The sequence below is a fragment of the Vipera ursinii genome (genome assembly GCF_947247035.1).
Source record: "Vipera ursinii genome assembly, chromosome: Z".
NCBI classification, from domain to species: domain Eukaryota; kingdom Metazoa; phylum Chordata; class Lepidosauria; order Squamata; family Viperidae; genus Vipera; species Vipera ursinii.
The window spans coordinates 3,880,829-3,907,120 of NC_139517.1; the positions used below are offsets into that span (position 1 = coordinate 3,880,829).

At 51.7% G+C, this 26,292-nt stretch overlaps 1 protein-coding gene across 3 annotated transcripts in view; it reads left to right on the forward strand.

Moving 5' to 3' along the window:
- Nucleotides 1-13,694, forward strand: part of ACIN1 (apoptotic chromatin condensation inducer 1) — a 57,561-nt gene extending 43,867 nt beyond the window's left edge. For all 3 annotated transcript variants that reach the window (XM_083377636.1, XM_083377637.1, XM_083377638.1), the window contains 8 exons: nt 58-213; nt 2,296-2,458; nt 2,563-2,708; nt 6,884-6,991; nt 8,435-8,542; nt 9,668-9,986; nt 12,232-12,332; nt 13,009-13,694. In XM_083377636.1, the coding sequence (XP_083233762.1) occupies nt 58-213; nt 2,296-2,458; nt 2,563-2,708; nt 6,884-6,991; nt 8,435-8,542; nt 9,668-9,986; nt 12,232-12,332; nt 13,009-13,311 (1,404 nt within the window). In that variant the 3' untranslated portion in view covers nt 13,312-13,694. The remainder of the gene's footprint in view (nt 1-57; nt 214-2,295; nt 2,459-2,562; nt 2,709-6,883; nt 6,992-8,434; nt 8,543-9,667; nt 9,987-12,231; nt 12,333-13,008) is intronic.
- The last annotated feature ends 12,598 nt before the right edge of the window (nt 13,695-26,292 follow it).

The following is a 26,292-nucleotide window of genomic DNA, read 5'->3' on the forward strand; positions in this document are numbered from 1 at the left end:
CAGATCCTGATGTGCTGTTTTGTTTTTTTCCTCCTCTTCGTCTTCCTCTCCCTCCAGAGCCTGATCCCGGAGATTAAGCCGCCGCCAGGAGGCCAGGAAGCCGTGGTGGAGCTTCACGCCGACGACGCCCGCATCTCCGAAGACGAAGCCGAGCGCCACTTGGAAGAGCCGGCCCACGAGAAAGCTCTCAAGATATGCCGCACGGTCACCCAGGTGGGTGTTTGGTGATGGGGCTGCCGATTGGTTCCTCCTGGAAGGAAAGGGGGGGCTTTTCCATAAACTCTGGCAAGCCACGAGCCTGCGCGCTCAGCGGCCGATCTCTTCAACTCCGATGTTTCAAGTCTCCCATAGATTTCCAGGGCGGTGGACAGCCAATCTCCCATAAACCGAAACCGTTTAGTAGCGTGACACTTAACTTTCCAAAAAAAACCAAAAAAACAAGGTGTTAATTGCAGGCCGAGGCAATGCTCGGATTTAAACTAAAAATAAGCCTCAACCTGGCCAAGAATCTAACGTAGCTGTCGGGTTCTGATCCGCAGAGAGGCCCTCCTTTTAACACAGCCATCCACCGGTCCAGATTATTCTCGCAAACCACGTTTGCCGACCGGCTTCAAGCAAAGTTGTCTGGCCAGAGTCAGAAGGGAGAGGGCAGCTAACGTCGCCCCTCTTCTGCGTGGGTAGAGCGAATTCAGCTTGCCAGGAACCCTGGCGGCGTTACCTAGGCCAGGGGTAGGCAACCTCGGCTCTTTTATAACTCATGGACTTCAACTCCCAGAATTCCTGAGCCAGCATGAGGGAAACTTTGGCCCCTTCATGACTCGTGGACTTCAACTCCCAGAATTCCTGAGCCAGCATGAGGGAAACTTTGGCCCCTTCATGACTCGTGGACTTCAACTCCCAGAATTCCTGAGCCAGCATGAGGGAAACTTTGGCCCCTTCGTGACTCGTGGACTTCAACTCCCAGAATTCCTGAGCCAGCATGAGGGAAACTTTGGCCCCTTCGTGACTCGTGGACTTCAACTCCCAGAATTCCTGAGCCAGCATGAGGGAAACTTTGGCCCCTTCGTGACTCGTGAACTTCAACTCCCAGAATTCCTGAGCCAGCATGAGGGAAACTTTGGCCCCTTCATGACTCGTGAACTTCAACTCCCAGAATTCCTGAGGCGGCCACGCTGAGGGGAAAGGGAGAGGTTTCCAAGCTGAGCCAGGCTGGCTCAGGAATTCTGGGAGTTGAAGTCCACGAGTCATGAAAGAGCCGAGGTTGCCTACCCCTCGCCTAGGCTGTGGTAACGAAACATCTGCAAAGCAAGCTCAAGAGAGCACCAAGAACTCCACAGAATATAGGATTAATTCTATGGGTTTGCCATTAAATGAACTGAAAATCTATATAAAGAAGAAAGGGGTCAGTCTGTTCTCCAAAGCGCCCGAAGGCAGGACAAGAAGCAACGGATGGAAACTAACCAAAGAGAGAAGCAAGCTGGAATTAAAGAGAAATTTCCTGAAAGTGAGAACAATTCATCAGTGGAACAAACCTGCCTCCAGAAGCGTTGAACGCTCCCATCACTGAGAGTTTTTAAGAAGAGACTGGACAGCCATTTGTCTGAAACGGTGTAGGGTTTCCTGCCTGAGCAGGGGGTTGGAATAGATGACCTCCGAGGTCCCTTCCAACTTTGCTATTCTGTTAAATACCCATTTGAGAAAATGTAATCGTTCTCAAAGTGGAAAGTATATAACAGAGAGAGGAAGCTATTATTGTTGGAATCGATTCATCAGTGTTCATTGTAGGGGATATAATATATGTTTCGGGTTTTTTATATTTTTAATTCACTTTTTTTTTAATGTTCTTGTCCGGTTTTCTTTTGACTCTTAATTCCCCCCCCTCTTTTCTATTTTAATCTGAATTAACCAAAAAAATTTGAGATTTAAAAGAAAAATGAAAAAACAACCCAGCTTAGAGGCCTCGAAGGGACCCCCCCCCCCACACACACACACAGAAACATTTCTATTCCACGTGCTCACGAGGACTAGAAACCCGTTGGAACATGCTCTGTGCAAACATTCGATTGTTCTCTGCTATCCCTGAACCGAAGAGAAGAACGGAAGACGCTTCTTCGTCTCGTCCGCAACACGAAGATCTCGGGATGGAGAAAAGCTGGGGGGGGGTCCCCCCAAAAATTGGGTTTAGACCAGCATTGATCATGTTTATTAAAAAAAGGTCTTTTTCTCAAGCTCACCTTGGTCCCTGGCTGCTTAGAAACCTCTGTCCCACCCTACACCCCCCCTTTCCCATCACAGGTGGTCCCCGTCGAAGGGCAAGAGAATGGCCAAGGGGAGGAAGAAGAAGAGGAGGAGGAGGAAGAGGAGAAGGTCCACGAGGAAGAACAGCCGGAGGTGGCGCCTGTTGCCGCGGTAGAGACGGTGGTCCTGCCTCTGCCGGTAGAGCACGAAGTCAAAAAAGGTACCCTGGGGGGGGGGTAGATGACTGGCAGAAGAGGCGAAGCGATTGGCCTTACAGGTAAAGAGCGTCACCTGTTGACTTGTCTGCCTTCCTTCGTCCCGCAGTCACGCTGAGCGACACGCTCACCCGGCGGTCCATCAGCCAGCAGCGCTCCGGGGTCTCCATCACCATCGACGACCCCGTCCGCACGGCCCAGGTCCCCTCCCCACCCCGCGGCAAGGTCAGCTGCATCGTTCACATCTGCAACCTGGTGAGTCGTTTGGCCAACCCCAAAGGGCCTGACGGAAATTCTTTTTTTTTTTTAATTTCTGCAACATAGAGAGAGAGAGAGTTAACTGTGGTTTTCAGTTGGGGGGGGGGAAATGCGACGGTAATTCTAGACCGGTTCTGATCCAAACCTGCCAGGGCATTTCTAGAAGCCAGGCAACCCTTTGACAAATCAAGCCATCGGTCGAGGCCTCGATATTAATAAACCTCTGCAGATTGTGATGCGAAGGGCGCCAATCAGCCAGCCCAGGGGTAGGCCACCTTGGGGCTCTTTTACGACTCGTGGACTTCAACTCCCAGAATTCCTCAGCTGGCCTGGCTCAGCTTGGAAACCTCTCCCTTTCCCCTCAGTGTGGCTGGCTCAGGAATTTTGGGAGTTGAAGTCCACGAGGTCCTTCTCTGTGGGCGCCCCGGATTTATGGAATCGGTTGCCGGTTGAGCTCCGGATGTCGCCCGGCCTTCGCTCCTTCCGACGCGATCTGAAGACTTATTTGTTCGAACAAGCCGGCCTGGCCTGATGGGGGATGGGTTGGGATTTTATTGTTGTTTTTAATATACCGTATATACTTGAGTATAAGCCGAATTTTTCAGCCCACTTTTTGGGCTGAAAAATTCCACTTCGGCTTATACTCCAGTCAACAAAAAAAACTTACCGAGGACTTGTGCGCGGCCGAGGCTTTGGTGCTTCCGGGATCGCCCGCACCTCTCCCAAGCCACCGCCGTCCGAGACCTGCCGAAGTTTGGGGAGGTTTGGGGAGGTGCGCGCGCACCTCCCCAAACTCCGCGCCTTGCCTGCCTGCTTCTTTCCGCAGCGGAAAGAAGCAGGCAGGCAGGGCGCGGAGGAACGGAGACTTGCCGACGTTTGGGGAGGTTTGGGCGCCTCCCCAAACCTCGGCAGGTCTCCGTTCCTCCGCGCAGACCTGCCGACGTTTGGGGAGGTTTGGGCGCCTCCCCAAACCTCCCCAGGTCTCCGTTCCTCCTGCCGACCTTTGGGGAGGTTTGGGCGCCTCCCCAAACCTCCCCAAACCTCGGCAGGTCTCCGTTCCTCCTGCCGACCTTTGGGGAGGTTTGGGCGCCTCCCCAAACCTCGGCAGGTCTCCGTTCCTCCTGCCGACCTTTGGGGAGGTTTGGGCGCCTCCCCAAACCTCGGCAGGTCTCCGTTCCTCCGCGCAGACCTGCCGACGTTTGGGAAGGTTTGGGCGCCTCCCCAAACCTCCCCAGGTCTCCGTTCCTGTTTGGGGAGGTTTGGGCGCCTCCCCAAACCTCCCCAAACCTCGGCAGGTCTCCGTTCTTCCTGCCGACCTTTGGGGAGGTTTGGGCGCCTCCCCAAACCTCCCCAAACCTCGGCAGGTCTCCGTTCCTGTTTGGGGAGGTTTGGGCGCCTCCCCAAACCTCCCCAAACCTCGGCAGGTCTCCGTTCCTCCGCGCAGACCTGCCGACGTTTGGGGAGGTTTGGGCGCCTCCCCAAACCTCCCCAAACCTCGGCAGGTCTCCGTTCCTGTTTGGGGAGGTTTGGGCGCCTCCCCAAACCTCGGCAGGTCTCCGTTCCTCCGCGCAGACCTGCCGACCTTTGGGGAGGTTTGGGCGCCTCCCCAAACGTCCCCAAACCTCGGCAGGTCTCCGTTCCTGTTTGGGGAGGTTTGGGCGCCTCCCCAAACCTCCCCAAACCTCGGCAGGTCTGCGCGGAGGAACGGAGACCTGCCGAGGTTTGGGGAGGTTTGGGGAGGCGCCCAAACCTCCCCAAACAGGAACGGAGACCTGCCGAGGTTTGGGGAGGTTTGGGGAGGCGCCCAAACCTCCCCAAAGGTCGGCAGGTCTGCGCGGAGGAACGGAGACCTGCCGAGGTTTGGGGAGGCGCCCAAACCTCCCCAAAGGTCGGCAGGAGGAACGGAGACCTGCCGAGGTTTGGGGAGGTTTGGGGAGGCGCCCAAACCTCCCCAAAGGTCGGCAGGTCTGCGCGGAGGAACGGAGACCTGCCGAGGTTTGGGGAGGCGCCCAAACCTCCCCAAAGGTCGGCAGGAGGAACGGAGACCTGCCGAGGTTTGGGGAGGCGCCCAAACCTCCCCAAAGGTCGGCAGGAGGAACGGAGACCTGCCGAGGTTTGGGGAGGTTTGGGGAGGCGCCCAAACCTCCCCAAAGGTCGGCAGGAGGAACGGAGACCTGCCGAGGTTTGGGGAGGTTTGGGGAGGCGCCCAAACCTCCCCAAAGGTCGGCAGGAGGAACGGAGACCTGCCGAGGTTTGGGGAGGTTTGGGGAGGCGCCCAAACCTCCCCAAAGGTCGGCAGGTCTGCGCGGAGGAACGGAGACCTGCAGAGGTTTGGGGAGGCGCCCAAACCTCCCCAAAGGTCGGCAGGAGGAACGGAGACCTGCCGAGGTTTGGGGAGGTTTGGGGAGGCGCCCAAACCTCCCCAAAGGTCGGCAGGAGGAACGGAGACCTGCCGAGGTTTGGGGAGGCGCCCAAACCTCCCCAAAGGTCGGCAGGTCTGCGCGGAGGAACGGAGACCTGCCGAGGTTTGGGGAGGCGCCCAAACCTCCCCAAAGGTCGGCAGGTCTGCGCGGAGGAACGGAGACCTGCCGAGGTTTGGGGAGGTTTGGGGAGGCGCCCAAACCTCCCCAAAGGTCGGCAGGAGGAACGGAGACCTGCCGACGAGCCGCGGCCACACAGGGTATTCCTGTGTATTCAGGCTTGCAAAATGGCGGATCGAGCCTCTGCTGGCGGCAGAGGCTTGCAGAACGGCGGATCGGCTTATACTCGAGTCAATAACTTTTTCCAGTTTTTGGGGGTGAAATTGGGGGTCTCGGCTTATACTCGAGTCGGCTTATACTCAAGTATATACGGTATTTATTCATTGTTTTATTTTATTTTTATTTATTTTAATTCCATTTATATCCCGCCCTTCTCCCAAGACTCAGGGCGGCTTACAGGCTTAGCAGTAGCCTTCATTTTAGCTTGGGCATTGTTTTTAATTCTTTTTTAACTTTTGTATCTTTGTATTTTTATGTTTGCCCTGTTCACCGCCCTGAGTCCTTCAGGAGAAGGGCGGTATACAAATAAAATAATAATAATAATAATAATAATAATAATAATAATAATAATAATAATAATAATAATAATAATAATAATTATTATTATTATTATTATTATTATTATTATTATTATTATTATTATTAGGCCTAGGTCAGGGGTAGGCCACCTTGGCTCTTTTAGGACTCGTGGACTTCAACTCCCAGAATTCTTGAGCCAGCCTGGCTCAGCTTGGAAACCTCACCCTTTCTCCTCAGCGTGGCTGGCTCAGGAATTCTGGGAGTTGAAGTCCCCGAGTCCTAAAAGAGCCAAGGTTGCCTACTCCTGAGCCGACCCCCAAAGAGAAAAGGCCTCCAGCATAGATTAACTCCAAGGTCAGTTTCAGACCCAAACATCTAGCTAGCAACACCCCGGTCGAGAAACTGCGAAAGAGCCGTTAGTAAACGGCCCGATTGAAGAATCCCTAACACCCCCACCCACCCACCCAGATAGGCAATATCAACCGGAATATAAACCGACAGCAAACAGCAATTCTTACTTCTTGTTGTTGTTGTTAGTTGCGAAAGTCGGGTCCGACCCATCGCGACCCCACGGACCACGTTCCTCCAAGGCCTTCCTGTCCTCCACCATCTTCTGGAGTCCCTTTAGGCTCACGCCTCCTGCTTCAGTGCCTCCCATCCAGCCACCTCGTTCTCTGTCGTCCCCTTCTTCTCTTGCCCTCAATCTACAGCACTCTTTTACCAGCACTGATGACGTTCCCTAGTTAGGTCACGAAACGTTTGCAAAAACAAAACAAAACACGCAAACTCGAGAGAGCGCCAAGGACCCCACAGTCCCCCTCCTCCTCCTCTTCCCTTCTAGCACTGATGACGTTCCCTAGTTAGGTCACGAAACGTTTGCAAAAAAAAAACAAACACGCAAACTCGAGAGAGCGCCAAGGACCCCACAGTCCCCCTCCTCCTCCTCTTCCCTTCTAGCACTGATGACGTTCCCTAGTTGGGTCATGAAACGTCTGCAAGAAAACAAGCCAAGCTCAGAGAGCACCAGGGACCCTCTTATTTGGGAAGAGTGTTTTTTGGGGGGGGGGCTTTGGGGGCCTTTCTTAATCCCTGGGTGTTTGTCCACGCGGGCAGGTGAGGCCCTTCACCCTGGGTCAACTGAAGGAGCTTCTGGGCCGGACGGGCACACTGGTCGAGGAGGCTTTTTGGATCGACAAGATCAAATCGCACTGCTACGTCACCGTGAGTCTTTGCAGGTGTTCTCGTCTCCATTCCTTCCTTCCTTCCTTCCTTCCTTCCTTCCTTCCTTCCTTCCTTCCTTCCTCCAGAAATTCTCCTTTCCAGAAAAAGTCTGCCTCTCTATGGAAAGCTCTGTTCAGAGCCAGGTAGGTGCCTTTTAAGGCTCAAGCTAAGAGGGCGAGGATTGGCCCCAAATTGTCCGGGCTCGTTCGTCAGCGCTGCTCGGTGCAAAATACCTGTCCCGGTTTAAAGGGAACTTAGGCAGGATTTTTAAAGCAAGCTTTCCATTCGGGGGGGCGGGGGAGGGGGGGCGGAATGTCTACAGGGATTCCCAATTTCCTCCCCCCCCCCCCCCCCGGAGTCACGGTTGTCCCAAAGGTGCTTTGTCAAAAAGCAACTGGGCTTTTTTGGAGGGTGGGGTGGGGTGGGGTTTGTCCTCTTGAAAACGTTTCGCTTCTCCTCCGAGTAGCTTTCTTCAGGATTTGGGGAGCAGGAGGGAGAAATGGTTGGAAACATACATCTCTCCCTCCCCCTCTCTGTCTCTCCCTCCCTCTCTCTCTCCCTCTCTCTGTCTCTCCCTCCCCCTCTGTCTCTCTGACCTTCCCTCTCTCTCCCTCCCCCTCTCTGTCTCCCTCCCTGTCTCCCTCTGTCTCTCTCCCCCTCTGTCTCTCCCTCCCTCCCTCTCCCTCCCTCCCCCTCTCTCCCTCTGTCTCCCTGTCTCTTCCTCCCCCTCTGTCTCTCTGACCTTCCCTGTCTCTCCCTCCCCCTCTCTGTCTCTCCCTCCCTCTCTCTCTCCCTCTCTCTGTCTCTCCCTCCCCCTCTGTCTCTCTGACCTTCCCTCTCTCTCCCTCCCCCTCTCTGTCTCCCTCCCTGTCTCCCTCTGTCTCTCTCCCCCTCTGTCTCTCCCTCCCTCCCTCTCCCTCCCTCCCCCTCTCTCCCTCTGTCTCCCTGTCTCTCCCTCCCCCTCTGTCTCTCTGACCTTCCCTGTCTCTCCCTCCCCCTCTGTCTCTGACCTTCCCTGTCTGTCCCTCCCCTCTCTGTCTCCATCCCTCTCCCTGTCTCTCCCTCCCCCTCTGTCTCTCTGACCTTCCCTCCCTCCCCCTCTCTGTCTCCCCCTCTCTCCCTCCCTCTCCCTGTCTCCCTCCCCCTCTGTCTCTCTGACCTTCCCTCTCTCTCCCTCCCCCTCTCTGTCTCTCTCCCTCCCTGACTCCCTCTGTCTCTCCCTCCCTCTCTCTCTCCTGTCTCCCTCCCTCCCCCTCCCTCTCCCTGTCTCTCTGACCTTCCCTCTCTCTCCCTGTCTTTCCCTCCCCCTCTGTCTCCCCCTCCCCCTCTCTGCCTCTCTACCTCTCGCTTTCCTCTCCCTCTCCCTCTCTGTCTCTCTTTTCCCCCTCTCCCTTTTCCCTTCCCTCTCTCCTTTTTCTCTCTTCCCCCAATATTGCCTTTCAGTATTCAACAGTGGAAGAAGCCGTCGCGACGCGAAACGCCCTCCACGGGGTCAAGTGGCCGCAGTCTAACCCCAAGTTTTTATCGGCAGATTTTGTGGAGCAGGATGAGGTACGGAAGCCCACGGGGAGGAAGGACGTGGGGCATGTGGGGAGGGATCCAACATTAGGAAGGGGTGGTGGTCTCTGTCCCCCCGTGCCCTGGAGCTCGGTGCAAGAAAACGAAACAGGTAGAACATGCTCCGAAAATGGTGGGTTTGCAGAAGACACGTCTCTCTGGCTGTTAGCGATACAGGTAGCCCTCGACTTACGACAGCTCACTTAGTGACTGTTCCAAGTTAACGGCGCCAAAGAAAAGTGATTTGTGATCATTTTTCACAATTTATGGCCGTTGCTGCATCCCCACGGTCACGCGATTTTACCTTCGGATGCTTGACAACTGACTCACTTTTTATGACCGGTTGCAGCGTCCCGGGGGGGTGTGTGTCGCGGGATCCCCTTTTGCAACCTTCCGACAAGCAAAGCCCACAGGGGAAGCCAGATTCACTTAACAACCGTGTGACTAGCTTAACAACCGCAGTGGTTCACTTAACCCCTCTGGCAAGAAAAGTCGTAAAATGTGGCAAAACGTAATGTCTCTCTTCCCGACATCAATTTTGGACTCCACTGTGATCGTAAGCCGAGGACTGAACCGGTAACGGCCAAAAGAGAACTGGAGCCATTCCTCTGCTCCACTCCGTCAGCTTCCGCAGGTTGCCACTGTCCCTCCGGAGTCGGAAGAAAGTACAGGTAGTCCTCAGCTTACGACCATTCCCTTAGCCACCACTCAGACGTACTGTTGAAAACGGGGACTCGCCACCCGTCTCCGCAGTCGCAACTCTGGCGGCAGCGTCGCGTGATTGAAAAAAAATCCAAACTGGGTGCCGGCGTAAATTTTACAAGCGTTGCAGTCATTTGCGTCGTCCTTGGGCTTCCGGCAAACGGGGAGGCTGGATTCGCTGAACAGCCATCTGCTTTGCTTAACAACCTCAAGAAAAGAGGTCATAAAATAGGACGTGACTCACATAATTAATCCCCATAGGCAAGGGAAACCCCAGACCCAGTTATGGTCATAAGCCGAGGACTGCCTGTCAAATTGATTTCCCCGAGACAATGCCTCTTAGCTTTCCCGCGAGTATCTTTTGAGTTTGTACCTCGGATAGCTTACCTTCGCCTGCTCTTCCCGTCTCTTCCTCAGCTGGACTTCCATCGGGGTCTCCTGACCGACCGCCCCGTCGAGGCCAAGGCAGATGAAGCGCCCACCTTCCCCGGGGTGGGCCCGACCCCCCGGGGGGAACGGGAGCTGTCCCGGCGCTCGGAGGCCCGGGAGCGGGAGGCGGCCGTTCGGGAGCAGTGGGCCGAACGGGAGCGAGAGATGGAACGTCGGGAGAGGACCCTGGCGGAGCGGGAGTGGGACCGGGACAAGGTGCGCGAGGGCCCCCGCTCTCGCTCCCGGTCCCGAGAGAGACGCCGCAAGGAGCGGCCCAAATCGAAGGAGAAGAAAGCTGAGAAGAAAGGTAACAGGCGAGAGAGTTTGGCCTGGTGCACAAGGGAGACATAGAAACCGGGAGACAGAGAGTTCTAGTCCCACCCTGGGCATGAAAGCCAGCTGGGTGACTTTGGGCCAATCACCAGGAGACGGAGAGTTCTAGTCCCGCCTCAGGCATGAAAGCCGGCTGGGTGACTTTGGGCCAATCACCAGGAGACGGAGAGTTCTAGTCCCGCCTTAGGCATGGAAGTCGGAGGGAGGTTTGGGCAGCCCCCCCCAACCCAACATCCCTAGAGAATGTGCTCTCCTGCTTGGAGGCTCAGCTTTTTAAGTTTTAAGCCTGGTTCTACTTCAAAGTGGACTTTCCTGCTAGATCCTTTTTCAAAAAAAACAACAGGACTTCCTTGGTGTGTGTGTGTGTGTGTGTGTGTGTTTTCCACTTGGAAAGCCTTTCGGTTCCAAATAAGGTAAAGCAACTTTGATTGTCATTTTTTTTTTAGCGCGAGTGCATCGACCCACATTAAAAAAAAACAAAATTTCTGTCGCCTGTTCTCCAGACAAAGTATCTCTCTACCCATTCCCATTACACAACACGCACCCACGCTATATACCCGCTTACATACTGCACACACACCCCCACACACACAATAAATTTTAATCGCCATTTTTGAAAACCTTTTTCAAAGAAGCTTTTCTAAAGAACCGAAGAAGCTTCTTGGGAGGGGAAGCGAAATGTTTTCCAGGAAGACCAAAAAAAAACCCCCCAAAACCCAAGTGTAAGATGAGGGTGTGTGTGGGGGGGAAGTATGGTTGTCTGAGCTTCTGGGTTGGATTCCGAACGTTTCCTTAACCAGGCTACGTTCAGGAACCAGCCCACCAGCTCCGAGGACGAACTTTCGCCCTCATCCTACACCCGAGCGACAGATACATACGCCACTATTGCAAAACCAAGAAAGCCCAGTTGGTTTTTTTTTTTTTTTTTTTTTTGAAAAGCACTTTTGAGGGACTACGGACGTAGGTATAACGGTGCTCTGTGTGTGTGTGTGTGTGTGTGTGTGTGTGTGTGTGTTGTGGGTTTAACCAGGCGTTGCCTTTTTCGATGGCCGAGCTATGGCAAGCCGCCTTCTCCAGCCCCTTGGCAAAAACTCAGCAGAGAAAAAAACGTCAGTGGAGATTCTCAAATCATCCACGTCAAGAGTCGTCCCAAAGGCGCTTTTTTTTTGTTTTGTTTTGTTTTTCCCAGGAGGCAACTGGACTTGTTTTTCTTGGAAGACGTTTCGCTTCTGGTCCAAGAAGCTTCTCCAGCTCTCGACTGGACGGTGGGGAATGGAAGGATTTATGCTGCTTGCAGACAAGCTGGTCGTTTGCATCCTTTCAGAGGCCACTGGGAGGTTTAGCTACGTCTTCGGGGTGCATGTGTGTGTGTGTGTGTGTGTGTGTGTGTGTGTGTGTGTGTGTTTGGAGGGTGCAAAAACAATCCTGCAGCCAAAGAAGGCTCCACACACACCCATTTGCACCCTTCAGGTGACCCTGAAGACACAGACAAACCTCCCAGTGGCCTCAACGGCTCTCTGAAAGAATGCAAATGACCAATGGCTTGCAAGGAACATTGTTGGTGTTAGCTGCAAAGTCGTGTCTGACCCATCGCGACCCCCGTGGACAACGTTCCTCCAGGCCTTCCTGTCCTCTACCATCTTCTGGAGTCCATTTAAGCTCACGCCTACTGCTTCAGTGACTCCATCCAGCCACCTCATTCTCTGTCGTCCCCTTCTTCTATTGCCCTCCATCTTTCCCAGCATGAGGCTCTTCTCCAGTGAGTCCTTCTTTCTCATGAGGTGGCCAAAGGATTTGAGTTTTAGCTTCAGGATCTGGCCTTCTAAAGAGCAGTCAGGGTGGATCTCCTCTAGGACTGACCGGTTTGATCGCCTTGCAGTCCGAGGGACTCGCAGGAATCTTCTCCAGCACCATAGTCCAAAGGCCTCCATTCTTTGGCGCTCAGCCTTCCTTACGGTCCAACTTTCACTGCCATACATTGCAACTGGGAAGACCGTAGCCTTGACTATACGCACTTTGCAAGGAACATAAATCCTTCCATTTCCCCACCATCCAATCAGAGCTGAAGAAGCTTCTTGGACCAGAAGCGAAACGGTCTTCGAAGAAAAAGGAAGAAAGTCCGGGTGCCTCCTGGGGGAAAAAAAAAAAAAAGCACCTTTGGGATTCAGCAGGAAAAGGGCCGAGCTTCAACCTAACTCTCTTCCTTTTTTCCCCGACAGAGAAAACGCAGGAGGAACCGCCGGCGAAGCTGCTGGACGATCTCTTCCGTAAAACCAAGGCGGCCCCCTGCATTTACTGGCTGCCCCTCACCGACATCCAGGTGAGAAGGGACGGACCCCAGCCGGGGTGACCGTAAGGGCTCAAAATGTGGTTTCTTGGTTCCTTCCACACTTGGGGGCTGAGAAACTCCGCAAGATGCAGTCGGGACAAATGGGTGGATGCAGTTAATGGGCAGTCCTCGGCTTACGACCACAGTTGAACTCCTCCCCCCCCGCAAACTCTTGTTGGCTAAGCGAGGCGGCTGTCAACTGAATTGGGCCCCCGTTTCCCGACCTTTCATGCCACGCTTGCTAAGTGCATCCCTGCGCTTGTTAAAGAGAGCAAAGCCGTGCCCTCATTGACCGTTGCCTTGCGAGGAGGTAGCAAGAAATGGACCGCCCGACCCCAGGACGCGGCAGCTTGTCGTAACTGTGAGTCGGTTGCCAATCATCTGAAGTTTGATCACGTGACTCGGGGGGTGTGCTGCAACGGTCGTCAAGTGTGGGAAACGGCCACCCAAGTCCCTTTTCCCAGTCCCGTGTAACTTCATTAAGTGAACTGTTGTAAGTTGAGGATTTGCAACTGTTCTAACTTTTTAACAACTGCAACGGATTCACTTAACAACTGTCTCGCTTAAGCCACAGAAATTTGGGACTCAGTGGCCGTAGGTCGAGGACTACCCGTGCAGGGGCAGTCCTTTCACCATTGCTCTTCCCTCCCGGTTTCTTTCCTCGCAGTGTGTCCAGAAACAGGCCGAACGAGCGGCTCGCGCCCGAGAACGGGAACGCCGGCGCAAAGAGCTGGAAGCCGAGGAGGCCCGTCAGCGAGAACGCAACCGCCAAGCCGAGCGTGACAAGCGGCGGGAACACAGCAGAGAGCGGGAACGCGAGCGCCCCAATGCCACCAGCGGCGGTGGGGCCAGCCGAGGGGGCGAACGCGGCGGCCGAGGAGGAGACCGCGAACGGCGCGAGGCCAAAAGCCGCCACAGCCGGAGTCGGAGTCGGAGCACGCCTGTACAGGACAGAGGGGGGCGCCGCTGAGCTATTTCCCCAGCCTTTCTTTTGACCTTCAGCGGGGAAGAGGGGGGAGTTGGTGGTTGGGGGCACTTCCCCTCCCCCCCCCCCAAAAAAAATGGAGCTCCTAGTAAGGAAGAACAAGGGGAGCGTGAGTTTCTTTGTCCACCACTGGAAAGGCCGAGAGGGGCCCGGCATGGCGGGTGGCCAAAGTGGTGGGGCTCTGCCCCCTCCTTCCCCCTAAGGTGGGGATAAGTTTGATTCCTGAAACCCCCCCCCCCTCCTGCTCCCCTCTTCTGGAGCCAGTGTCCTTCCCGTTGATTTGTATTTTATTTTGGGAAAATGTTTTTTTTATTCTTCTGATGATACAGGAAAAGAGAGCATAATAAAGAGATGGCGTTAGTTTTAAAGCGGCTGTCCTGCTTTCTTTTGGGGGGGCACGCGGAGAAAGGAGAGACCGCCGCCGTTGTGGGAAAAATTCGTTTCCTATCCTCTTGCAAAAAGGACACTTAAATCCTACCCTGGTGCGTAGTAGGGCTCTCGTTGGGTTTTCCCAAAAGGGAAGGGAGACACACACACACACACACACACACACACACACACCTCTAGCAATGCGGTGGAATTTCTTCCCAAGCCAGCAGTTCGGTTTGTACCTAGAGAGTATTTGTCGCTCGCGGTTGAACTGTGGGGGTCCTTGGTGCTCTCTCCGCCTGGTTGGTTCCCTGCAGACATTTCATTACCAAACTAGGTAACGTCGTCAGCGCTAGAAGAGACTGGGGTATGTGGAGTGGAGGAAGGGGAGAGGAGGAATGTGGGCTTCTCGCTACTCTCTAAACTGGGCCGTTTTCTCAGAGAGATTTCGCGATTCAGCTGGGTAACATCGGTGCTACAAGGGAGTGAGGTTTGCGGAGTGGAGGAGGAAGATTGATGCTAGAAGAGACGGGTATGTGGAGTTGGGGAGAAGAAGGAGGAGGAATGTGGGGTCTTTGTTGCTGTCTGAGCTGGGCGGTTTTCTTGCAGACGTTTCATGGCCCACCTAGGTAACGACATCGGGGAGTGGCGTTTGGTAAACAAAATCCAAACAAAGGCTCTACCAACTCAAGACAGTCAAACAGTAAACAACAGCCACTAAGAACACCCACCAACACTTAAAAGGGCAAGCCACTAGCGTGTAAACAGAGAGTAAGCCCCACTCCCTTCTAGCACTGCTGATGTTGCCTAGTTGGATCGTGAAACATCTGCAGGAACCCAACCAAGCTCAGAGAACACGTGAGGACCCCCCCCCCCGAATGGCTCGTATTAATGCAGAAAAGGTAAAGGTTCCCCTGCACATGCGTGCTAGTCGTTTCCAACTCTAGGGGCCGGTGCTCTTCTCCGTTTCAAAGCTGAAGAGCCAGCGCTTGTCCGTGGTCATGTGGCCGGCATGACTAGACGCCAAAGGCGCACAGAACACTGTTACCTTCCCACCGGAGTGGTCCCTATTTTTCTACTTGCATTTTTATGTGCTTTCGAACTGCTAAGGTTGGCAGAAGCTGGGACGAGTAACAGGCGCTCACTCTGTTACGCGGCACTCGGGATTCGACCTACCAAACTGCCGACCTTCTGATCGACAAGCTCAGCGTCCTAACCCACTGAGCCACCGCATCCCTTTAATGCAGAAAAGGGTCCTTTAAAAAAAGAACCTTGGTTGCCCGGAACGCTTGAGTATTTTATTATATTTTACATATTTATTTGAAACATTTCTAAAGCCATCCCTCTTCTAGCCAACCCTGGGCAGTTAAAACCTATAAAATCATATTAAAACTGTAAAACAAAACGGATTAAAAACATTTTTGTTTGTTTGTTTTCCTATTGTGGTCTGTGCCGTTCAGACTGTTTTTCAAGAGGCAGGCAACCAACCCAGCAAAATGAGAGCATCTCCCTTCAGTCGGGCCATTTAACCGTCAAAATAGCTCGGCCAGCCGATTTTGATTTCATGAATTCCAGAGTTTAGCTCGGTCACCCGAAAATTGAGCACGGAGTACACAATTCGGCAAACAACCTTACCTGCCCAAGCAAAACCAACATTAAGCAAAACAGGAAATAGACTTTTGAGATCCAATCTGGATCGGTCACCAGGACCAGAGATGTAATCTTACAAGTTTTCAGACTTTCTCCAGCAGAGAGTGTGCTTTAAGGCTTCTGTTTTGCAGCTACTACGATTGTTGGCCAAGCAGGGACAAAAACAGCCAGGGAAGTGATTGAAGCCTGGGAAACGGGCCCCACAATTATGACCTCTGCAGCTTCCCAGGATGACTCGATCAAATCCAAATGCGTGGCAACTGGTTCATATTTATGACCGTTGCTGTGTCGCAAGGTGATGTGATCCCCTTTTGCGACCGTTCTGGATTCGCTGAACCACCCAGGTTACTAACTTACCAATGGCAGCGATTCACTTAACAACTGCGGCAAGAAAGGTCGTAGAATGGGACAAAACTCACTTAACAAATGTGTCATAGCGTGCCCACTTATTCCGCGAGATAATCCAGGAGTAAACACAGTAAACTGGTCTATATTAAATGGTGGTTTAACTTATACTGTCTACAATATCATACACCAGGAATAATTATACATACACGTGCTAATACAGCAGGATCCAACACACCACAGTTAAGCAGGAAACTGAAGAGAGAACACATCCACGGAACCTTCCCTTTTATACAAAGGCTCTTAAAGAGACTCAGACCCTGCTGAGTCATTCCCATCATTACATTTTACGGTTAGCTGTTAAATCATTATCTTGATAAAATGTATCAAGAACAGAAATTTTGGGCTCAATTGTGGTCATAAGTCGAGGACTACCTGTACCACACACAGAATAGCCCCCACACTGTTAGAGGTTTCCTGAGGATGGCCTCCAGCATGAGTCCCAAAGCTTGCAAGACAAGACCTGGTCCCGGTGACCAACCCAGATTAGATCCTGCCACGTTATCCTTGGACACGTATATTTGCCTTCATTAGTGAGACTTTTGGGAGTTCACATGTAAAGGAAATTAAAGGCAGAAAAAAATATTTCAAGAAAAAGGGATATTTTGAACGCAGGGGTTGCAGAATTAGGCCACAGTGTTAATAAACACCTCATAGTGAGGATGAAAAATAAGCTTCAAAAACCTTAGCTGGAAAACTGGCTTGATGCCTTAATACTGTTTAGAAACTTACATAAACACGATTAGCTTTAATGTTCCAATAAGATCCAAATATAGCTTGAATGTCTTAACACGAGGGCTAAACTTAAAAGATTTGCGCTGGGCTTGGAATTAGTCTGCAAAGTCTTCTTTTTTTCCCTCCCCTCTCTCCAAGTGGAATAAAGAAACATTTTTTCCCCTTTTTTGGCACTTATATTTCCTCCCTTCTTAAAAGAGTTTTCGGGAGGGGTGTGTGTGTGTGTGTGTGCATCCATGTCTTTTTTTTTCCTTTCCATTTTTCCTGTTCTGGTCTGCAAAGAAGGCCGGATTGAGAGGCGTGATCGATGCACACGAGAGAGATTTCCGGCTAGGATTTGCACACAGACAATCCAGGCGAGTACCACAACGACAGATGATGATTTACAGAATGGAATTTATTTTTTTTTTAAACCCACAAAAAACTGGCAAAGATTTCTCACAGGTGCTGTTTCCTTCTTGGCCGATAGATGGCGCCGGTCTTCCACACAACCAGGTCAAAGGAAAGAGGCAGTTCACACATTCCTAGATAGAAAAACACACAAAAGGCAGGCCAAGGGGGCAAACTGGACAAAGGAGAGGGGCCGAGCGAGAAGGGACAACATTTCTGCCCCCAGAACTTGGTCTCTTTCATCATCTAACCCGCCCCCTCCTCCATCCCCAGTAAGATCTTGGTTTGTGCTCCAGAACCACAAGATGCTCAACTCGGCCCCCCAGAGGAACATCTGCAGCTGTGGCCGTGTCGTTTTCCTGCTTCCAGCCATCTGTCTTGCTTTTCGCCCCCTTGCCCTCTTTTTTTTTCTTTCCATCCTACACATAACCCAAAGCGCCCCCTCTCCGCCTCCCCGGCCTGTTCTATTTTCCTTCCTTCCCGGGCAAGGCTCCGTGGAGGAGGATGGGAGTTGTCGTCCAATTTTTCCACCCGCATTCTAGATCTTCGATCCCTGCTTCTCGGATCCTGATGTTTGGCGTTGGGGCTGGCGGCAATCAAACGAGGCACGTTTGGCAAGGCTTTTGAGGGCCTCCGTCTTTCGCACCCCCCTGCCAGCCAGGGCCCTAAAAAGACCCCCCACACACACACACCCTCCCAAGTGGTCCAGAGTGCAGCTGCATAAGGGTGTAGACTATGTATATGTTCCTCCATCGATGGTTTTCCTCTGCAGATTCCAAAATTTGCTTCTTTTGATCCCTTCCTATGAGAGACCTCCATGACTTGAGTGGGGGGTGGGGGTGGGCAAGGACAAGGCGTTCTCTGTGGGCGCGCCGGATTTATGAAACCATCTTCCGGCCGAGCTCCGGATGGCACCTGACCTCCGCTCCTTCTGGCGCGATCTCAAAACCTACCTTTTTGAACAAGCTGGCCTCTGCCTGATGGGATGGGGTTGGGTTGTATTAATCTGTTTTAATCTATTTTTAATGTGTTTTAACTTATTCATGGGCATTGTTGTTTAACCGTTTTTAATTTTTGTATCTTGTTTTTTAATATGTATTGCCCTGTTCACCGCCCTGAGTCCTTCGGGAAAAGGGCGGTATACAAATTAAATAAATAAATAAATAAATAATAAATAAATAAATTGGGTGCAGGGGCCTGCCTGAGACTAAAGGCCAGCTGTTTTGGCAGCAAGCCCCAAAGTATTAAAAACTCATTTTTGGGGTGAGATTGGACAACTATTTGTCTGAAGCGATACGGGGTTTCCTGCCTGAGCAGGGGGCTGGACTAGAAGACCTCCAAGATCCCTTCCAACTCTGTTATTCTATTCTATTCTATTCTATTCTGTTCTGTTCTGTTCTGTTCTGTTCTGTTCTGTTCTATATTTTCTATTCTGTTCCATTCCATTCCGTTCCGTTCCGTTCCATTCCATTCCATTCCATTCCATTCCATTCCATTCCATTCCATTCCATTCCATTCCATTCCATTCCATTCTATTCTATTCTATTCTATTCTATTCTATTCTATTCTATTCTATTCTATTCTATTCTATTCTATTCTATTCCATTCCATTCCATTCCATTCCATTCCATTCCAAGGGAGAAGCTGCAAGGGTACTAAAGCGTAAAAAGCAGTCACCAGCCCCTTTTTTCAGTGCCCCCGTAGCTTTGAAACGGTCACTAAATGAGCTGTCGTAAGTCGAAGACCAGCCTCTACCACCAAACAGCTGAATGGAAACATCAGCAACAAACAAAATGTGCTTAAACTCACCGTTTGGGCAAGGATTTTGGCCTGGAAATGGCCCTTCTTGGCCTCTGGCTCTCCCCTTTTCGGCCGTCGCCGTCTCTTGCAGCCCACAAAACAGGGGCCTGACACCCCCCCAACACCCTTCCCATCCATAGCTGCCCCCCATTGCAGAGGTGAAGATCGGGGTTGCCAAAAGGCACATGGGGTATTCCAGCTGCTTTGGCGGGGATCAGGGGCCCAATCTTTGCTATGGGGCAGCAGGCAGGAGGAAGAGGAAGAGGGCTGAGTAAATGGCCTGCCCTTCTGCTGGGGGGAGGGGCTTTGCAGGGTGGGGAGAAATCTCCTTTTTCCCATGCCCAAGCTGACTTTTTTTCTCCCCGCCAGGTATGGTCTATTTTTATCCCTTCCTTCGTTCCCCTTCACCTCTTCCCGGTGAAAAGGATCGGTCAGGAAATCTGCTGAGCGGGCAGCCCGGGAAGAGGGTCACTTCTGAAAAGGGACCCAGCCCGGGCCTGACCTTTGACCTCTTCTCCCACCTTCAAAATTCCCTTCTATTTCGCCTTTTCTTTTCTCCAGCTCTGCCCACTTCGATCTAATCCTGCTGGAATAGAATAGAATAGAATAGAATAGAATAGAATAGAATAGAATAGAATAGAATAGAATAGAATAGAATAGAATAGAATAGAATAGAATAGAATAGAATGAGGAATGGAACGGAAAGGAACAGAACAGAATAGAATAATAAAATATGGAATGGAATAGAATAGAATAGAATAGAATAGAATAGAATAGAATAGAATAGAATAGAATAGAATAGAATAGAATAGAACAGAACAGAACAGAACAGAACAGAACAGAACAGAATAGAATAGAATAGAATAGAATAGAATAGAAAATATGGAATGGAATAAAATAGAATAGAATAGAATAGAATAGAATAGAATAGAATAGAATAGAATAGAATAGAATAGAAAATATGGAATGGAATGGAATGGAATAGAATAGAATAGAATAGAATAGAATAGAATAGAATAGAATAGAATAGAATAGAATAGAATAGAATAGAATAGAATAGAATAATAAAATAAGGAACGGAACGGAACAGGACAGAACAGGACAGAACAGAATAGAACAGAATAATACAATACGGAATAGAATAGAATAGAATAGAATAGAATAGAATAGAATAGAATAGAATAGAATAGAATAGAATAGAATAGAATAGAATAGAATAGAATAGAATAATAAAATAAGGAACGGAACAGGACAGAACAGGACAGAACAGAATAGAACAGAATAATACAATACGGAATAGAATAGAATAGAATAGAATAGAATAGAATAGAATAGAATAGAATAGAATAGAATAGAATAGAATAGAATAGAATAGAATAGAATAATAAAATAAGGAACGGAACAGGACAGAACAGGACAGAACAGAATAGAACAGAATAATACAATACGGAATAGAATAGAATAGAATAGAATAGAATAGAATAGAATAGAATAGAATAGAATAGAATGAGGAATGGAATGGAACGGAACAGAACAGAACAGAACAGAACAGAACAGAACAGAACAGGAGTGGTTGATAATATTCTCCAAAGCTCCTGAAGGCAAGACAAGAAACAATGGATGGATTAACACGTATTCACCTTATGGTAAAATGTGGACCCAGTTTTGGGGGAGAATAGGCTGACTCTGTAAATGACTTGAAAGGTCAGTAAAGCACGGTGAAGCGCTATATAAGTCTAAATGCTGTCGCAATTGCGATATCAGTTAATCTTTTTTAAAGACATTTTTTAAAAAAATGACCTGTTTGTTGTGGGTTTTTTTTCTTTTTCTCCCCCCCCCCATGTTTTGGTGTTTTGTATTTTAACTTTTATTGAATAAATTAAATATTATCAAGGGTGGGGGGGAAAGAAGCGACGGGTGGTAACTAATCCAGGAGAGAAGCAGCCTTGAATTAAGGAGAAATTTGCTAACGGTGAGAACAATTGATCAGTGGAACTGCTTGCCACCAGAAATTGTGGGTGCTCCATCACTGGAGGCTTTTAAGAAGAGTCTGGACCGCCATTTGTCTGAAATGGTATAGGGTCGCCTGCCTGAGCAGGGGGCTGGACTAGATGACCTCCAAGGTCCCTTCCAACTCTGTTCTCCTCCTCCTCCTCCTCCTCCTCCTCCTCCTCCTCCTCCTCCTCCTCCTCCTCCTCCTTTTAAAGAAGAGATTGGACAACCAATCCCTTGGTCCAGGGTCCTGCTTGAGCAGATGGTTGGACCAGAAGACCTCCAAGGCCTCTTCTAACTATGTTATTCTGCAATTCTATTATTCTGCTTTCTCGAGGATCTCAACCATCTTCAAGAAATTTTTTTTGGGGGGGGGGAGGAAGAACGGGATTTTCTTCTTCCTTTTAGCTCCTCCCCCAGGTTTCCCAATTTGCTCAGTGCCCCTTCTCAGACTCCCCCCTCCCCAAAATGAAACCCCCAAACCCATTAAAAATGGGAATCCCTCCCCCCCCCCACACACACACTCAGGGGAAAGAGTTAATGTCTCCCCCACCCCTTTTGAGACACCCCCCCCAACCTTTCTCCTCCTTCCTGATTTGTCCTGCCTCTCTTTTTTCTTCCAGAGCCGTTTTACCCCCCTCCCCGGCCTGGCAGGTTAATTACACTATTTAAATTTCCTCAAATAATCGCCGCCAGTTAATTAAACCTCAATCGATCGTTAAAAGCGGACCAATAATGAACATCCCAGAAGCCTCACTGTGGGGGGGGGCGACAAGGAGGGTGACTCATAGGCTCTCCCCATCCCCACGGCTGTTATCCTGCTCAGCCCCCCCCCACACATCAAGGATTGGGGGGGACCCTGATTTAGGGGGGGCTACCCTTCTGGCTCATTTCGAGTCCTTCCTTCTCCAGCTTCTTCACTTTCCTAATACCGAGCCCAAATTTCCCGTCACTCAGCGAGACAGTTGCGAAGTGAGGTTGGCCCCCATTTGACCGTCCTTAAGTGAATCCTTGCAGTTGTTGAGTTAGTAAGATGGTCATTCCGCGAATCGGGCTTCCCCCGTTGACTTCGCTTGCCAGCTGGTCGCAAAAGGGGGAATCGCATCACACACACACACAATCACACACACACGGGGACGCCGCGACCGTCGTAAACACGAGTCCGTTGCCAAGCATCCAAAATTGGATCCCGCGAGCACCGGGGTCGTTAAGTGTGAAAAACGGTCCTAAGTGCCCTTTTTCAGTGCCTTTGTTACTTCTAATTGCTTATTTGACTCTGTGTGTGTGTTGTGCGTGTGTGTGTGTTGTGTGTGTGTGTGAGGGGGGGGTTATTGTTTTTTTTTTTAATCTTTTCTTTCTGTATTGTGTTGTTTTCGGGTTTTTGCTGCCTTGATTCGTTGTGAGCCAGTAGACAGCTAGATACATTTCCTAAATAAATACATTTTGAACAGTCACTAGGTGAACGGTTGTAACTCGAGAACTACCTGTGCTCTTATTTTTGGGGTGCAGAGGGCCCCTCCCTTATCTGGGGCCAGAGTGTTGACCCCCCCCTTATCTGGGGCCAGACCCCTTCTCTGCCCCTCCCCCCACTCGCCCAAACAATAAAAAAAAACCCCACGCTCCTATTTTATTCTGCCTGGCCTAAAACTCCACTATCAATTTTTTAATGCGAACTCTTGTTAGAAATTCAGAAAGTCTTCCCTGGAGAATAATCCAGGGAACAAAACAAACCTAGACACATTAAGACGGAGGGAGAAAAAAAGGGGGGGTGTTTTCCTCTGGGGATCCCCCCCTCTTCTAAATTCAGAGGGGGGGTGCGGGGGAAGAGAGATTGGCCATGGATCCATTGTCTTTCCTTTTCTCTTGGCACCCCCCCCCCCCATTTGGCAGACAGGCCAAATTCCTGCCTCCTTCACCCATTTCTGGTCTCTTAAATTTTTATTTTTATTTATTTTTTATTTTTAAAAAGCTCATTAAAATGCAATTGCAGTTAAACAATTTCGGGAGGGGGGGGCTGTTTACTCACATGGAGTGTGTGTGTGTGCGCGTGGCGGGGGGGGGAAGCCAGGAAGAGTTGAGAAAATTGGAAAGCCCTTCAATTGAAAAATAAATTTTATATATATATATAAATGGTCATATATATATTCTTAATAATTTTAAAAATATGAATCCTAGGCATATTTACTTAAAGTATAAAGTCTTCGAACACTGGGATGGATAAAAAACAGTCGTTTGTTGCTTATTATGATCTTTTAGCAATAAACGAGTGTTTTTTATCCATCCCAGTGTTTGAAGATTTTATACTTTATATATATATATATGTATACATACATATATATATATATATATATATATATATATATATATATATATATATATACATATATACATATACATATACACATAAACATACACATACACATACACATATATACATATATATATATATATATATATATATATATATACACACACACACACACACACACACACACACACACACACACACACACACATATATATATAAATGGTCATTTTTCTCTCCATTCAGGGTTTATTAAATTCGCTCTTTGCCTGCAAGAAAACCCACTTCATTCACCTTCCGGGGATATAAGGACAGAAAGGATTGCTGGGCAGTTTGTACATGCTCAGAGGCGCCCTCGCTCTTCCAGTTTTTAATGGGGGGGGGTTGCTCCCTAAAATCCACCGAGAAGTCAGAGAAACCTTACAGAAAGGCGTCATCGAGGTGGGGAGTGGGGTGGGGGTGGGTGGGAAAGGACTTTTGAGGGAGGGGGCTTTCTAGGGGCTAGCTAGACCCCGGAGGGAAAAAGTCTGAGATTAATAAAGGGGTCCTTTGATTGGGAGGATATTTTTTTTTCAGGCGGGGGGGCGGGAGATGGCCCCACAACACCTCCAGAGGGAGAGAAAGAAAGGGGAACGGGGTGTAAGGTATATCTATTCCTAGAAAAGAGAGAGAGAGAGAGAGAGAGAGAGAGAGAGAGAGAGAGAGAGAGAGGAAAAAGGGGGGGGTTCAGTGGGTCAGAAATAGGGGTTCACCATCCAGGCAACCAAAGTGGGGCAGGATAGAGGTCAGGGTTGAAGCTAGGACCACAAACACTCCGACCCCCTCCCCAGATGGTCAACCTCGAAGGGCTGACGTTTTGGGGTGTGAGGCGGAGATGCCGACACAAGTGGCGGGGGGGGGAGGCTGAGGAAGGGGAAAAGGGGGAGGGGGGGCTAGCAGACTCCTGGAAGGAGATTCCTGGGGTGGGGTGGGGGAGAAGCAGAGGAGAGAGAGAGAGAGTCCCAAGGAAGGTGAGGAGGGGGCTGCCCGGGGTCGGGAAAAGTGTTGTCGCAGTGCCAGACGTTGGGGAGAGGGGGGGGGAAACGTCGGTTGCTCTTTCTCCCCCCCCCCACAAGCCTGAATTTTGACTCGGGCACCTCTATGCACTCTCCACTCGCCCCCCCCCCAACGGCAGAAGGGAGAAAGGGGGAGAAAGCGGAGGGGAGGGGAGGGAGGGGAAGGCGTAGTAGCCGAAGAAGACGAGCGAGGGAGGCGGGAGACTCAGACGGGCAGCGCCGCAGAAGACGAGCCAGCCCCGCATCCCTCCGTCGCCGCTCCTGCCGCGCTCCCTTCTTCCTCCTGCCCTTTGCCGCCCCGCCGCCACCCTCCCTCTTCTTCCTCCTCTTCCTCCTCCTCCTCCTCCTCCTCCTCCCTTGCCCGGACTCCCACCGACCCAGGTAGGTCCCGTCACTTCTGGGCTGGAGAGGGTGCGGGGGGGGGAGGGAAGAGGAGGGGGAGACCCCCCAAAGGGGGGGGGTGCAGAGGGGTTTATTTGGGGGGGGCGCAGAGACAAAACCCCTCCCCCGTCCTGGGTCGTTGGGTGGGTCGGGAGGGGGACGTGATCTAGGCAATCTTGAGTTGGGGAGGGGGCGGCGGGGGGAAAGAAGACTGGGGAGGGGACAAAGTAGGCGAATTTGGGGACGGGGTGGGGGTGGTGGGGGTGGGTGGGGGTCGCCTAGTTCCTGCCTTTCTCCGTTCTTCCCACTTTCTCCTTCGGCCCCCCCCCCCCCACCCCGTTTCCCGCTGCAGGTGGGCGCCCCTCCTCGCCGCCTGGCTGCTGCTTCTGTCTGGGGGGGCTGGAAGTTGGGTTTAGGGGCAGGAGGGGAGGGGGAGCCCGGCAGAGGAGGGGGTGGGGGGTCCACGACCCACCTGCCCTCCCCCAACCCCTCCCCCTCCCCTTTTCCCTCCTTCCAAGTCCGGAGAGAATTCCCAGGGACTGGGGAGCGGGATTCCCATCCGGGCTGGGGGAAGGATTTGGGGGAGGGGGGAGGCGTCTTTCTCTACCACCAGCCCCCCACCCCAGCCACCGGGTCTCCCCCCTCGGCGCCCCCCCCCCTCCCCTACTCCAGGCTCAGCTGCCCTCCCCCCTTCCCACTCCGACCGCCTGATTAAGGATTTCAGGCACGCAGCTCCGGGTTGTAAATCTACCCCGGGAGTCTTAAAAGACTGCAGCGCGGGGAGGCGGGGGGGGGGGGAAGAAAGGAGGGAGGCGGGGGCTCGGGGAGACCCCCGGCGGCGGGACGGCGGGGTGGGGTGGGGGGGCTCAGCGAGGGGTCCCCTGGCCTCCCCATCCCAGCATCCCCCAGGGGAAGCAGGGCGAGACGGAGGCGAGGGAGGGAGCGCGCCTGGGTCACGTTGCGGCCGGTCTCTCTGGCTTCCTCCGGAGACGACCCCCCCTCTGACCCCCCACAACCCAGACCCGTAGCTCCCCCCTTCTCTCCTCTCAACACCTTCTCTACAACCCCCCCAACAACAACAACACCCCCCTTTCTGGGCTGCATCCTGACCTCCCCGGCGCCCCCTCCCCACCAATCCACCTCTGGCTACATCCTTCTCCCTCCCTCTGCCCACCCCCCCAGGCTCAGCCAGCTTTGCCCCCCCCACACTGGTGGGGATTCCGGTCTCTTTCTTTGGGGAGGGGCCGCTGGCTCTTGGGGGGACCCCCGGGGACTGGCCTGTCGCACCCTGCCTGCAGACCACCAGCTCCCCCCCTTCCCTGTGCCAGCCGTGGCTGCCAGCGGCCCCCCCCCCCAATTTGGACATCACTTCCCCCTGTGATGGGGGTAAAAGAGCGAAGGGGGGACCAGGAAGGTCCAATTCCAGCCCCCCACCCCAAAAATATACCCCTTTCCTCCTTGAGGAGCCCACAGACCACCACACAACTCCATCAAACAGCCCCCTCCCCATCTATTCCCCTTGCCTGCTGCCAGCCCCCACCCCCGCCCATTGGACCATCGCTGGGATGGGGGGGGGTAGAAGAGCGAAGGGGAACCAGGAAGGTCCAATTTCCCCCCCCCCTCCGAAAAAATAGACCTTTTTCAGCCTCAGCAGCCCAACTCCATCAAACCCTCCCCATTTATCGCTCTGGGATTGCCCTTTCCCTCCCCCCCAGTTCCTTCCTCCTCCATGGAAAACTGCACACTTTGCTTTCCCCTGCTCCCCCCCCCCTTCTTCTGGAGTCAATTTTCTGACCAGGCGGAATAAGATGTATTAGGGTTTTTGTTCTCCAGGTTATTATTATTATTATTATTATTATTATTATTATTATTATTATTATTATT